We start from the raw sequence: 14,307 nt of genomic DNA, 5'->3' as shown, positions 1-14,307 counted from the left end.
TAACTAAAAATTATAATAAAAATAAAGAGAACATAATATCAGCAAAATAAGATTCACCTAGTGTTAAGTGCGTTTCCATGTGTACTTGTCTGAAGGGTGTTTTATTTTGCTTTACCTTCTTTAGGTACAAGAGCTCCTTCGCCTCTCTAATTCCCTTTTCTTTTCCTTCTTCAAAACCCTAAAGAAAAAAAAAACCCTAGAGGAAGAGGAGGTTCTGCGGTGTGAGAACAATAGAGAGGAATAGCAACGCGTTTTGGGAAAGAAGGAGAAGAGGACACAGAACGGAGGAGAATCGTGAGCTGTGGGCGTGGAGGGTGAGAACGTGAGGTATTCGAAGAGTTTTCGATTTGAGAGGTTGCCATAAAGACAGGACTTCGGATCAAGGTATAGGGAGCTAAACTTGTTTTGTTAGCTTTTGATTGGGTTATTCGATTGTTGTATTTCTGTTCAGCCTATAGATGTTGAATCAATCCAAAAGTTTTCTTAAGTTTAAGTTTGTACTGAGAAGCTTTTTGAATAAATAGTATACACTACCCTTCTGATCGAAAATTCAAATTTAAATAATAAGATTGAATAGCTTATGATAGGTTCTTCTCACTTCTAAGTAATGATTACGCAATGAAAATGTCTTGAATTTAAGAGTATGGCATGCTAATTCATATCATGTTCTGTTTTTCAGTAATTACGCTATTTTTGATTAATTGAACTTATAATTATGTTGCATACTCTAATTGAACGGAAATAAATAGGCATAGGGTAGTATTATATCTAATGAGCACCAATTAGTTAAAAGCAAAGAGTTACATTGTAATTGGAAAGTTGTACTGCAACAAAGAGTAGAAGTTATTGGGACTTGTAAAATGATTGATTGGATTACTAATTCTTGCTAAAAACTTTACATAACCGTGATTAACTGTCTGAATATGTAAGGGTTGGAAATCATGTATTGTTAAAAAAAATATTGTATAATGTTTGGGATAATTGTGGTTTGAAGGGTGAGGTTGTTGATGCATGAATTTTATGACTAATTGTTTGGAAGTTTTAGGTGGCGAATTAGACTCTAATGCATTTGTATATTTTTAGTTCATCCTTAAGTCACTGTATAAGTTCCAAAATGGTTTTGGTTGTGTATAAGTTAGATTCCAGCTTGTGTGTTAAGTGCTCTCTTATAAAATCTATATAAGACACTTTGTGGTTTGTTATCAAAGAGGTTTGCTGTCACTACTTGCTGTCATTGCAGTTTCTGTTTCAGAATTCTGCACATTCTGTCATTGCTGTTTTGATTAAAATGCTGAATTGTTGGCTCTTTGGGTTTAAATTGCTGCAGAAAATTGTTTGTTTTTTTGATTAAAATGCTGCAGAAAATTATTTGCTGTTTTGACTAAAATCCTTGCTGTATTGAGCTGTTTTGATTGTTGTTACTGCATTAACATCTTTGCTGTATTAGGTTGTTTTTACTGCTGTTTCTGTACTAAAAACATTGATGTTTTGCAACTTTATTGGGTTTTATAATTGAGATGATAATAAACTGGAAATTTTTATGCGAGAGGAAGTCATGTTGTTGGGTTATAAATTAACATCTCTAAATCAATGGTTGATGATGTGTATATTGGCTGGTTGGTGTGTATAACCTAATGAAAAATAAAATTGGTGCAACGTGCAACGGTTGTTGTTATTAGGGGGTGTAGATTCTACTTGTATGAATTTATTTGATGCTAAAATGCAGTAGGAGTATTATGAAACCCTGTCCAGTAATATAAACACTTTGAAAAAGAGTTGGCAATCATTGATGTGGGTTGGTAGGCTATAATTCATGTTACAGTAATATGCTCAAAGGATGGTTTATGGTAATTAATAAATGGCAAGTATGCATATTAGAACTTAGACTAATTATGTCTGTGTGCTATTTCAATTATAAAGGCTAATAAAGTGAAAGAATTGAAATTAGATTTGGGAATAACAGTAGAAAATTAATTTTTAAGGTTTTGATTGGTAAACAATACATTTCAACAGCCAGGATAATATTAAATTGTGCAGATAACTATCTGCATAATTGGAAAATAATAATAATAATTAATAATAATAGTAAAATAAATTAAATGTATAATTATTCGCTAAGAGGAAATATATTATGAAGATTGTTTGGATACACTTGAGATTGAAACTGTAAAATAGTTCTTGAGGGCTTAATTGATCTCTCTCCTAATTTTCTATTTATAAGAATAAATTGTTACAAATATACATGATAAATAAGGTAGTCCTAAACACAATATAATGATAGATAGGATAATTCTAGACACAATATAGTCATGATAAATAAAGTAACTCTAAACACAATATAATTATGAAAAATAGGTAAATATTCTAACATATACCTCGTGATTGGAATTATAATTTAGTAAAGATAAAATTAGTTAATTGAATAGGAGGAGGTTTCGGGTATTATCGAAGCAAGTGATTGGGATAATGTAGGTCTCAAACCCGGTTCAGGTTGCGTAATATATATATTGCTTGAAAAATTAATCTGCATCATTTTATTAGAATTAGTATAGCTTTAAGGAATGTGCAGGGAGGGAACGTTGGTGTGGACTGAGGTAAGTATATAGCTTGTAACTTGGATAAGTAAGTGAGATGTATGTGTTTCTTGTAATATGACATTTGCTTATGATTGATAATATATATATAGGTGCTGAAATTATTTGTATAGGAGTATAAGTAGAAGTGTTTTAATTGTAAATGGTTTTAGGCTATTAGAAAATGTTGCTGTTAAGTTATAATTAGGTTCACATAGTTAATCTTACTGTAAATTAATGAGTATTTGAGGTTAAAGTTACATTAAGTAGGAACAGGGAAATTAAAATAAAACAGATAGGGTACGTATGGGATGTGTTTGGCACTAGAGATATGTTCATAAACTTGTGGTGATGCTGTTTGAAGAGACTAAAGTATGAACTGGATGACTTGCCGTGAATTGTCGTATTAAGCATGATGTATAAAAGGGAAATGGTATTACGTCATATATCTGATTTTGGAAAGGTGTAGAATTATACTATTTTATGATTTTATTAGATTCTACTTGTCTGTGTGTACACCTGTGCAATGATCGTAGAACATATGTTAGATAGGAATGTAGATTCTACAGGAACAGTGTGATTGACGAGAGAGGGGATCGACTATGGGAGTTTTATTTAAAGTTGATCTATTTATGTAAATGGTTGTATCAAACTTTTTACGTTATTGTTGGATTTGGATAATTTCTAGTTTTATGTTGTAAAAGTTTAATTTTTTTTGAAAATTTTAATTATGTTGTGATTTTAAATGAGTATATTTATTGAACTATGAAATTGATAAAATTACATGTGGTAGAATATGAAAGAATTTTTAGTACAGAATTCTTATAGATTAAAATAGAATGATTTTATTCATGATTGCAAAATTTTTTTTTACACGTTTTTGTGACATTAAAATTAAGGGTGTTACAGTAGTGAAAAAGTTTGATTAACCTTCTTGACCAACTTCTATTTTTTGCATGCAGATAGATTGTTAGCTCAAGCAGGAGGAATAAGATGCCTCCTTACGACTGTATGTTTCTTTTTAAACCTCATATCGCAAAAGAAGCTATTTTGGATTTAGTTGTAAGGGTGGGAAAACATGTGTCTGGAAGAAATGGGGTTGTCACTGATGTTAAGAATCTCGGAACTATTCAGTTGGGATATGGTGTGAAGAAGTTGGATGGTAGATATTATCAGGTGAGGTTGATTGTTTGTGATACATTATAGAGAGTTTATGCATCATTGGTTGTTGTGCTGTTTATAGTACCTTTTTTATATAAGTATTGACGTAATTTTGAGCCTAGAGAATACTTCAGGAACTTCACTGAATTACTCTACTATTTAGATGGTGCAATTCAATTAACTCATATTTTTTAACAGTTGTCAGTTAACGAATTAATTTGCTAATAATATAGTTAAATTTTCTTGTAACATTAATTCTGATAGAGTATTTATGTGGTAATAGATTCATGAAATTTTTGTCTGGCCATTTAACCTCATTGCGGTAACTGAACTACCATTGCACTAGTAGTATGTAGCTAGACCACCACCATTTAGGTGAATCCTTCATAGTTCTTGTTCTATTTATGTCAAAATTTCATTGCTTTAATGTTCTGGGCTTTGTTAGTCATGGATAGAACTGTTTGTATAACATCATTAAATTAATATAACAGAGATTGATATAAAAAGTTCTTTGGTAGTTTAGGTATTTGATCATTGGAAATGTTTTGCATAGCTTGAAGTATTTCGAATAATTTAATTTTTAGGGTGTAAAGGAGATTACCCAAAAAGAAACACTAAAATCTATGAGGAAAAACAAGTGAGAGATACATTGCCAAAGTGGCATTAGACTATATGGAGAATGAGCATATTTAGTAGAATCTGCTGCTTAATTAGCCACCTGTTGAATGAGACCACACTAGATGTCCATCTTGCATATCAGTGATCTAATGAACCAGACTGACACAAATGACAATTAGTGCAATTGTTCTGGTAAAATGCTGATTGCCTTAAACTGGAGAATAAAAGTATAGAGTAAATAATTTGATTCAAAGTTAACAATACTTCAAGCCAGAAAATTCAAGTCCGAAAGCCTTTGAGCTGTCTTCTTATTCTTGCCCTCCAAGGTTTTACATCATATATTCCTAAGCCCAAAAATATAACAACTATCCAAAAATATAATAACTATAAGATACAGGTGTTAGTCATGAATTGGGACATATGATTGAGAAATGTTTATTGAGTGTTCTGTTTTAAGCTTGCAGCTACTGAAGTTTCTGTGAACTTTATTTAGTTTGAGAGTGTGACTTTAGTGAAACAGGATGACTTAAAAATTAAATTTTTTTTGAGTTTGAATGGAAATGATGCATGTGTGCCATTTTCATTTTTTAATGGATGTAGGGGACGCTGATGCAAATGAGCATGATGGCTACACCTGAAATCAACAAAGAGATGCATTACCTAAACAAAGAAGACCGGTTATTGCGTTGGCTTTTGGTCAAACAACGTAACACAAAATTTGGGCTTGATGTTTTAGAGGATGAAGGCAGGTTGGAGTTAAGCAAATTTTCCCAAATGAGTAAACTTGATGAAGAGGATGAAGATGAGAATGATGACGATGAGGAGTACCAATTGGAGGAAGAAGAGACAAAGTAAACTAAAAGACAGCTGAGTATGTTGTTACCTTCCATAAAATCAGTTTGCATTGTATTTTTCATGCCAAACATGTGCTTTCTTCCTGTGCCAAGTAAAGGATGAATGAATTTAGTTCATGTTTGAACACTATGTTTACAGTGCCAAATAGATTTAATTCATGTTTATTTATTGAACACTATTTTAGTTCATTTTTAATGAGGGATAATTTAAGATATATGAATTTTATGGGAGTGCAGAAATAAGAAAAGGAGGTGCAGAAAGAACCAACTAACAACCTTGTTTGAGTTACATTCATAAAAAGTATAGGGCCACTAAGGCCCAGTACATTTCCTTTTTGTGGTTTTGTTCTTTTCCTGCTGTACTAATAGAAGCTATTGACATCATTATTAGATATCTAAAAACCAAAAAAATGATAGTTCTAAAATAACACTAGGAATCTTTAAAAGGTTAATTTGTTTCAATTCGTCTCTTGTTTATTTTTCATATTTTTTTAAAACAATATTAAAGATAAAATTCATCATCTCATCGTCCACGTCACAAACAACTATTACTAAATGTTGTGTCTATTTTACTCTTTTGGACAATTTAACATGATCAATGTAATTATAAATATTATATTTAAATCTAATTTAGATTCTACAATTTTATGAAAATTTAGATTTAGTCTTTATAAAAATTTGATTACACATTTAGTTTTCCATTTTTTTTTAAAATGAAACAGTTTTAATCGAATATTAATACACAATTTAATTGCCAACATAAAAATATTCTTATCTGATAATATCAGTATTCTTTATTTATTTATATAACACATTAAAAATAGTTTTAAATAAAAAGCTTTATCATAATTATCTCGATAAACATATCAATATTTTTTTAATAAGAGTTGCAAGTGTTCATTCCCATAACTTTATAAATCAAAGGTGAGTTGACAAAAAAACATACGAACCAAAATAAATTGAATTTTTTGAAAAACCAAAAAAACTTCTAGTGTAGTAGAATGCATGCGAAACTATGTATAAATAACAACGTATTTTTCTAACTTTTATTCAAATTCAATTAAGAAACAAAGAAGAAAAAAAAGATAAGATGAATTTGGGCTTTTCTAACTTTTATTCAAATTCAATTAAGAAACAAAGAAGAAGAAAAAGATAAGATGAATTTGGGCACGTGGGAGATAATAAAGCATGAGAACAAATGAATAAAATTGAATTTACTTCTTCCACCGACACCAACCCATTATTTTCTGCCACCTGTTTCCAATTTTTTTTTTTACAAATGTCCTAATGACTCTCTCAACCAGCTTGAATAACATGCTCATCTGTTATCAATCCACAATAAAAAAAATTTTTTGTTATTTATTTTATATTTTTGTCAAATATTTATTTAAAATATATTTGTACAGATACTAAAAATATTTAGAAAAAAACATTTTATAAATTTTTAAAATAAAAGTAAAAAAATTAAAATTTATTTTTAAATAAATTTAATCTAATAAAACATAAATTAATTTAATTTTAATTTAATTTAATTTAATAACATAGAAATTTAATTTTAATTTTTTACAAGTAATTAATTTCTATACGAATAGTATGTTATTGTATAAATATTGAAATGTCCATTATAAAAAAATAATAAATAATCATAGATAAAAATACTTTTATGATCTTAGTATAAACAATTATATATATATATATATATATATATATATATATATATATATATATATATATATATATATATATATATATATATATATATATATATATATATATATATATATATATATATGTTTAGGTCCAAACATACCAAGTAAAACTCAGGTTTCGAAAGATATAATGAGAAATTAATATTTCAATTAAATTTAATATATATGTGGATTTATTTCACTTAAATTAATATTTCACTAAATTGGCTAAACAAAATGACATATTTAAATTGTGAATTTGTTGAGATATAAATAAAATAGAGCGAGTTAGAAGTTGGTATGTCAACTTTTTTTATATTTTTATATTATTTTTAAAATTACACGTGTAAGATATTAAATTAACTCATTAAAATGAAAAACGATAATTCAAAGATTATAAATTTTGTTTCATATTATTTAAAAAATGTAAATATATGAAAAAAATACTGTAATTTAAATCATTATATTTACAAATCTAATTTCAATCACTATTATAATTTATTAGTTTAATGTAAAAACAATATTTTTAATTTACTCACTTAGAATCATTATTTTAAAAACTAAATTAATTTTTTTTAAATATATTTCTAATATATATGTATTAACATTTGTTTTGAGAAGTGTAGAAAACTTGTATTGTGAACACGACACACTTGTCAACGAGAGGCCACCGGTTTCTGTACGTTTTGCTCTTTTGTCGACCTCAATTATTTATATTCTAACCCTAAGTTTTTTTTTCCCAATTTAACAAAATATTTTAGTATTTCCAATAAAAAAGTTATTATATAATTTTAATTATTTAATATAGTTTCCACATATATTAATTGTTTAAGATTAAAAAAAACCGTTTTCAAATTGAAGACAATTATTTATAATAACTTCTCCATTAAATAAGAATATAAGAAAAAAAATACACTTCTCCATTTTTCTCTCCCTTAAATTACTTTTAATTTTAATATATTACACATGTTCAATCATCTAACTATAAACTATCATATATATATAGTTTCCATAATAGATTGTTAAATTCAAAGTAAATTGCTAGTGAGTGTTTTCTTTCCAATGAGAGTTGTGATACGAAAACCCCTAATGCAGCAGTTAGACATTCTCCAAAACGATCCCGTTCCGTTCCACTTAGTGCCCATGCAACGACTCAAATGCCAAGTGCAGGTCCAGTGGCCCACTCTCAATTGCGTCAGCCATTCTCGTGTGCAGCCAATTTGGCCAAGGCAGCAGCAGTCCAATCAATACATTCCAATTTGCTTCCAAACAGCTTAAGGCAGCAACCCAAATTTTTACTTTCAGCACCCAATTTCAGCGGCTCAATTCCAAATGTGGCAGCAGCCCAACATTCTATTTCATATCTGCATCAAAGAAAAAATCAACACCAAATTAAAGAAAATAAAATAAAATCTAACAATTAAAAAGAAAGATTTTTTTATTAAAGATTTTCTAAAAAAAATATAAATTCTCTAATTATTAATAAGAACTAAAAAATACTCCTAAAAACCTATTTTTAACTAAAATTATGCAAAACTTAAAGAATTTAAAGCAAAACCTAAAACTATCCTAATTCTAGTCAATTAGAAACAAAAATACACTATCCTAGACTCCTAAGCACAGAAAAATATGCAAACTTTGAGAGTTATCAAGGAATGACCATTAAATATGTTGGTTGTTGCATGTAAGGGGTTTAACTTGGGATATAATATGGTGCATGATGGGTAGAAGGTAACATGGTACACTTAAAACCCATGTATGAAAAAGTGACATGGGTACACTTAAAACCATGCTTTTATTGTGTGTATCTTGTTTATTTTTATCAAGCATGATTTACATATATTGAGGGACACTTATCTACACTCTTTTACCAAGAGTGTGGGTAAGAGGGTATTGAGAGTTCTTTTCCATTGTTGGAAGAGAAATGATTGAGTTATGAGAATGAGTGGAGTGAAAGTGATGTTTTGGTGAGTTAGGGTGCATGGGATTGATGAAAATAGTGAAAAAAAAAAGAAGACGTTTGGGGTCATGGGAAGAAGAACATGAAGGAAGAATAATGGAAGTGGAAATGTGGAGGTGAACACATGAAGAAACCATGAGGAGGCAATAGGTCTTGGAAGAAATAAAATGTTGAAGGAGCGGTTGATGCTTGAAAAAGTTGACGTAAGTGTGGAAGGGGAAAAGAAAAAGAAAATGGGAGAGAGATGTTGATGGAGGTTGACGTAAAACAAGAAGAAGAAAAGGGAGAGATGGTGAAGGTGTTACATGGGTTGGTCACGTAATTTTGGGGAAGAAAGAAAAATTAAAACAAAGTGGCAAGTGTTGATTTACGTAGGAAATAGAGAAAGAAAGAGAAGAATAGGTGGCAATGTGGTTGACGTGAATTGAGGAGGAGAATGAGAGAGGATTGGAGTTGAAAAGTCAAAAGAAGAAATATGGGTGTGGTAGTGTTGATATGTAAATGGCAGAGAATGTGAGTGAAAAAGCAAAATAAAAGAGTGTGAAGTATGGTGGGACCGTGAGGGTTGGTAGCATGGGAGAGAAGATTATTGTAAAAAGAAAATGGTAGTGTGAAGATGTGTGGACATTAAAAAGAGAAAAAGTGGTACATAAAAAAGAATGATTTTCTTATGTGTTGTGAAATTAGAAAAAAGAAAAGAGGGGTTGCATTAAAAATGTTCTAATTGACATGAGAGTGCGAAAGTGTGCTAGTAGAAATTTAATTAATTTAATTTGAAAATTTTTGGTTAATTGTTGGTGAATGGTTGGAATCGTTTATACATGTTATAGGTTACTTAGAGTTTAAAAAGGGAGAAGGATGAGTGGTTGACATGAGAGTCTTGTTTGGCATACTTTATGTTGAGTTATACATGTTATTGAGAACATGTATTAGTTTGTGATTTAACATAGTTATTTCGTTAGGTCTACTTTTGTTCGGTATTATACATGTTATTGAGAACATGTATGAGTTCGTGATTGAGCACAGTTGTCTTGTTTGCCCTACTTTTGGTCGAGTTATACATGTGTTAAACCCTCAACAAATGTAATCGAATCGTATCAAGTAATAAACCTGGTAAGACCAAGTATCGTTCTCCCAAAGGACTCACAGCCTAGACAGTTGTGTGGTTTGTTGATTAGCTAAGACTTGTAAAACCGATTGATTAAGATTTAAATGCAAATACTCAAAAATAAATATGTATGCATGGATTGATCAATGGTAAGAAGAAACAACACACGTGAATTGAAATATATGGATGATTATGTTGTTGGGATTTATCAATTTCGTCCTATCCACTCATGTATTTAGGAATTCATCTTTATTTTCATTAATGTTAATGCCACTATCTAAATTACCTTAAACCCGAGGTCTCGGCGAAGAAAGCCTAATCATAATCCCTAGTTTACAATGTCTTGTCTCCCTGACAATTAATCATGCATTATAGTGAACAGAAGCTTAAAGGCAACCAATCATCATACTCCTATGTCTAGGTTTATACTACTGTTGGGAGAGATTCTCCATATCTAGATTTTTCCGTATGTGTCCATATTGACAAAACCAATAATCATGACATCGAATGAGTTAAACAATGCATGCTTTGAGCAAGGAGGAAAAACCCTAACTATTAATGAAAGAAAGCATGTATCTTATAAAAGATCTTGAAGAACAAATTCGATACAAGAGAGTTTCAAAGGATTTACATTGATTCCTCAACAACAAAATAAGTTTAGTTCCCCATATTCATGGTGAAACTAGATGCAATACAATGAAAGAGTGAAAGATAAAACCCTAGAAAGGCGAGAAAGGAGCTGTAGCATCCAAAATCCTCCTCCAAGGGGTGAAAGAGTGTGTTTTAGCTTCGTCCCAACCAAAGATACTAACCGTAGGTCGACTAAAACCTTATATAGAGTTCTAAAAATTATAGAAAAATAGGCCCAAGCCCATAAAAATAACAGAAAACAGGTCCAAGCCCATAAAAATGGCACTCAGCGGCACTTTTGCCGCTCAGCGGTAAGTGATACTGTCTCTCAGCGAAATTTGGCGCTCAGCGGTGATTTCGGCACTTCAAAACTGCCGCTCAGCGGAATTTACCGCTCAGCGCCACTCAGCGCAACTTTTTCTGCACTCTGGTTGATTTTTCTACATTCTGGTTGACTGATTGACTTTTCTGATTGACTGGTTGACTTTTCTGGTTTCTGGTTGACTTTTATGCATTCCAATCATTTTGTACTTTAATTCTTCTTTCAAATCATTCCAATAACCTACAAAATCAAGGGAATCTAGCACAAAACCATTAAATTCACCTTCAAATCTCTTATTCACAAAACTAAAGCAAAAACATGAGTTCAAGCAAGCTTCTAAGTCAAAAAGGGTATTTTTAATATCAAAATTAAGTATAAAAATAATAGTTTTTCAACCGTTATCAACATGTTATTGAGAACATGTATAAGTTCGTGATTTAATACAATTATTTCGTTAGGTATATTTTTGTTTGGTATTATACATGTTATTGAGAACATGTATGAGTTTGTGATTGAGCACGGTTGTCTTGTTGGACGTACTATTGGTCGATTGATACATGTTATTGAGAACATGTATGAATTCGTGTTTGAGCACGATTAGTTAAGTTTTTTGGTGTCATATTCGTAGACTAAGTTAATTTCTTTTAGTTTCTTCGAACGTGAGAGCATTTCATTACAATCATCAATTTAAGTTTCGCAAAAGCGTAGAGATTCGAGTGTCACTTCCTTCTGTGCAAGGAGGTGGATGTCTCGTCCATGACTTTGGCTCGTGCTGAGTATATTGCATCGATGCGCGTAGTATCAGTGTTTTTACTCGTTAGTCCTTGAGGAGTCAGGGGAGACAGGTTTGAAGTCGCGATGAAAGACAACTCGAATCGCCTACTATTGAGATCAAATATTGATAACGAAATGTAAGGAACGATTCCTCCACTAAGGACAATCGACTGTTATTGAGAACATGTTATGACGATGAAAATATTAGGAAACGAAATTAGCTTATTAAAGGCACGTCCTGTCCATCATGTGTCTTTTGAGTCGAGATGTGATGTTTGGCTAGTTGGTTTAGGTGTAAAATTTTTAAGCCATGTTATATTATAAAATATTTCTGGTAGCTCACCCTTCAATGTTGTGGTTGTGGTTTCCACCTGCAATGATCGTACTTGTACAAAAGTAGATGATGTTGCAGAAGATGTTAGATTGGAGTAGCTCGACGATAGTGAAACACGGAATAATTGTTGGGTTTTTCATATTGAATTATTTACACATTTATTTGAATTTTGTATTATTAAAAAAAAAATTAGTCCAAAACATTGTATACAATTTATACATTAAAGTTTTATACGTAGCCTATTATTAGAGGCGTTACACAACTCCTGGCTTGAAGTATTCCGAATAATTTAATTTTTAGGGTGTAAAGGAGATTACCCAAAAAGAAACACTAAAACCCATGGGGAAAACAAGTGAGAGATACATCGACCAAAGTGGCATTAGACTATATGTAGAATGAGCATATTTAGTTGAATTTGCTGCTTAATTAGCCACCCGCTGGATGAGACCACACTACATGTTGTCACCCCCATTCCATAATATCATTCTGGGGACAGTCACTACATTGTTGTTGTTGTGCTGTTCATAGTATCTATAAGTATGGTTGTCGTTGTCAGGAACCTTTGAGGACCTTTCTAGTGCTACAAAATTCTGAAAATTGAATCAGACTGATTCAGAGGCAAAGAATAATGATTACAAGCTTACGATTGTCGGCATATTCTCACTTGCCATGGTTTAGATAAAGTGAATTGGGACATATGATTGAGAAATGTTTGTTGAATGTTCTGTTTTATGCTTGCAGCTACTGAAGTTTCTGTGAACTTTATTTAGTTTGAGAGTGTGACTTTGGTGAAACAGGAAGACTTAAAAATTAAAATTTTTTTTAGTTTGAATGGAAATCATGCATGTGTGCCATTTTCATTTTTTAATGGATGCAAATAAGCATGATGGCTACACCTGAAATCAACAAAGAGTTGCATTACCTAAACAAAGAAGACCGGTTATTGCGTTGGCTTTTGGTCAAGCAACGTAACACAGAATTTGGGCTTGATGTTGTAGAGGATGAAGGCAGGTTGGAGCTAAGCAAATTTTCCCAAATGAGTAAACTTGATGAAGAGGATGAAGATGAGAATGATGACGATGAGGAGTACCAATTGGAGGAAGAAGAGACAAAGTAAACTAAAAGACAGCTGAGTATTTTGTTAGCTTCCATAAAATCAGTTTGCGTTGTATTTTCAATGTCAAACATGTGCTTCCTTACAGTGCCAAGTAAAAAGGATGAATGGATTTAGTTCAAAGCAAAAGATGATTTGTTTGATTTGAGAAAAACAAGATCAAACCAGATTTTTATCATAATCCCTAATTTTATATTAACGTATTGAAAAATAAGAATAATTCACTTTTACATCACGCTTCATTCATTTCTTTTCAACGTATATCTTTCCATCAACGAAAACGTAACCTTCAGAATAGTGAAATAGCAGGCATCAAAAACCAAATGTTTGTTCTATTTCCAAATAGGATTTTCATCATATGTGTATGCATTCTTTAGATTGGGCAAATGTCCTTCGAACCAAGAAAAAGGATATTACAATATATTGGTATCTACAATGTTCCACTCGAAAAACATTTTCAATGAAGAAAAAAACGAATAAACATAATTAACCAATTCAATTCTGAGGACAGTCACTACACAAGAAAGAGAAGCTGTCACCCATTCCATAATATCATTCTGCTAAAGCAAACTCCAATTTTCCCAACAGTTCAGCATTCTGCAGCAGTTTCTCAAAAGATCAATAGATGCCTGCATCTAAGTTCCTGTTTGGGTTTGCAATGCTCAAATCCTCTGAAGAACCATTATGAAGACACCATAAGCAGCGACATTAGAAATGTACACTTGAAAATGTGCTATAAGGAAGTTATTAACGCCTGACATAGACCCTACTAGATGTAATATTTTTTATCAGTAACTAGATTCCATAAAGATTTTACGTATATAGAGAAATAATTCAGAGATATGATTAAATTTAGAAATGAATAATTAAATAAATAAAATTTTAATTTAAATTGTGATAACTATATTTTTACTTTTTAAAATAAAAAAATCAATTCTTCTATTATTGTGTACATTTGTCATATATGTAATTATGAAAATGAAACTCTTATTTCATTTGATATTATATAAGTAAATTTTGTTAAATAATTATAACCATTAATAAAGTGATACACCTTATAACATTTTTTTTATCCATACATTTTTTATGATTATACCCTTAAAATTGTGATAATAATTTTGACTTATTTTACACATCATTTCACAAGTGATTATGAAATTCGACTCTTATT

The 14,307-nt window shown here is 30.7% G+C and overlaps 1 protein-coding gene across 2 annotated transcripts; it reads left to right on the top strand.

The window, feature by feature from the left end:
- The first annotated feature begins 135 nt into the window (after positions 1-135).
- Positions 136-5,385, top strand: LOC148196532 (uncharacterized). Of its 2 annotated transcripts, none has more exons than XM_088095472.1 (3): positions 136-384; positions 3,540-3,749; positions 4,953-5,385. In XM_088095472.1, exons 2-3 carry the CDS (start codon positions 3,567-3,569, stop codon positions 5,205-5,207), a joined length of 438 nt encoding a protein of 145 aa, XP_087951598.1. In that variant the 5' UTR covers positions 136-384; positions 3,540-3,566; the 3' UTR covers positions 5,208-5,385. The 2 variants fall into 2 exon arrangements, with proteins under 2 accessions (XP_087951598.1, XP_087951597.1); XM_088095471.1 differs by having other exon boundaries at positions 142-384; positions 3,536-3,749.
- The last annotated feature ends 8,922 nt before the right edge of the window (positions 5,386-14,307 follow it).

Source organism: Vigna umbellata, chromosome 7 (assembly GCF_029865625.1).
Source record: "Vigna umbellata cultivar VRB3 chromosome 7, Vumbellata_1.0, whole genome shotgun sequence".
NCBI classification, from domain to species: domain Eukaryota; kingdom Viridiplantae; phylum Streptophyta; class Magnoliopsida; order Fabales; family Fabaceae; genus Vigna; species Vigna umbellata.
This window is presented reverse-complemented; position numbering and strand designations above follow the sequence as displayed.

Bases quoted from the DNA above. Each gene is read 5' to 3' on its own strand.
- LOC148196532 (XM_088095472.1), top strand. From the start codon at position 3,567: ATGCCTCCTTACGACTGTATGTTTCTTTTTAAACCTCATATCGCAAAA. The intron at 3,750-4,952 runs GTGAGGTTGATT...TAATGGATGTAG, and splicing joins TGGATGGTAGATATTATCAG to GGGACGCTGATGCAAATGAG.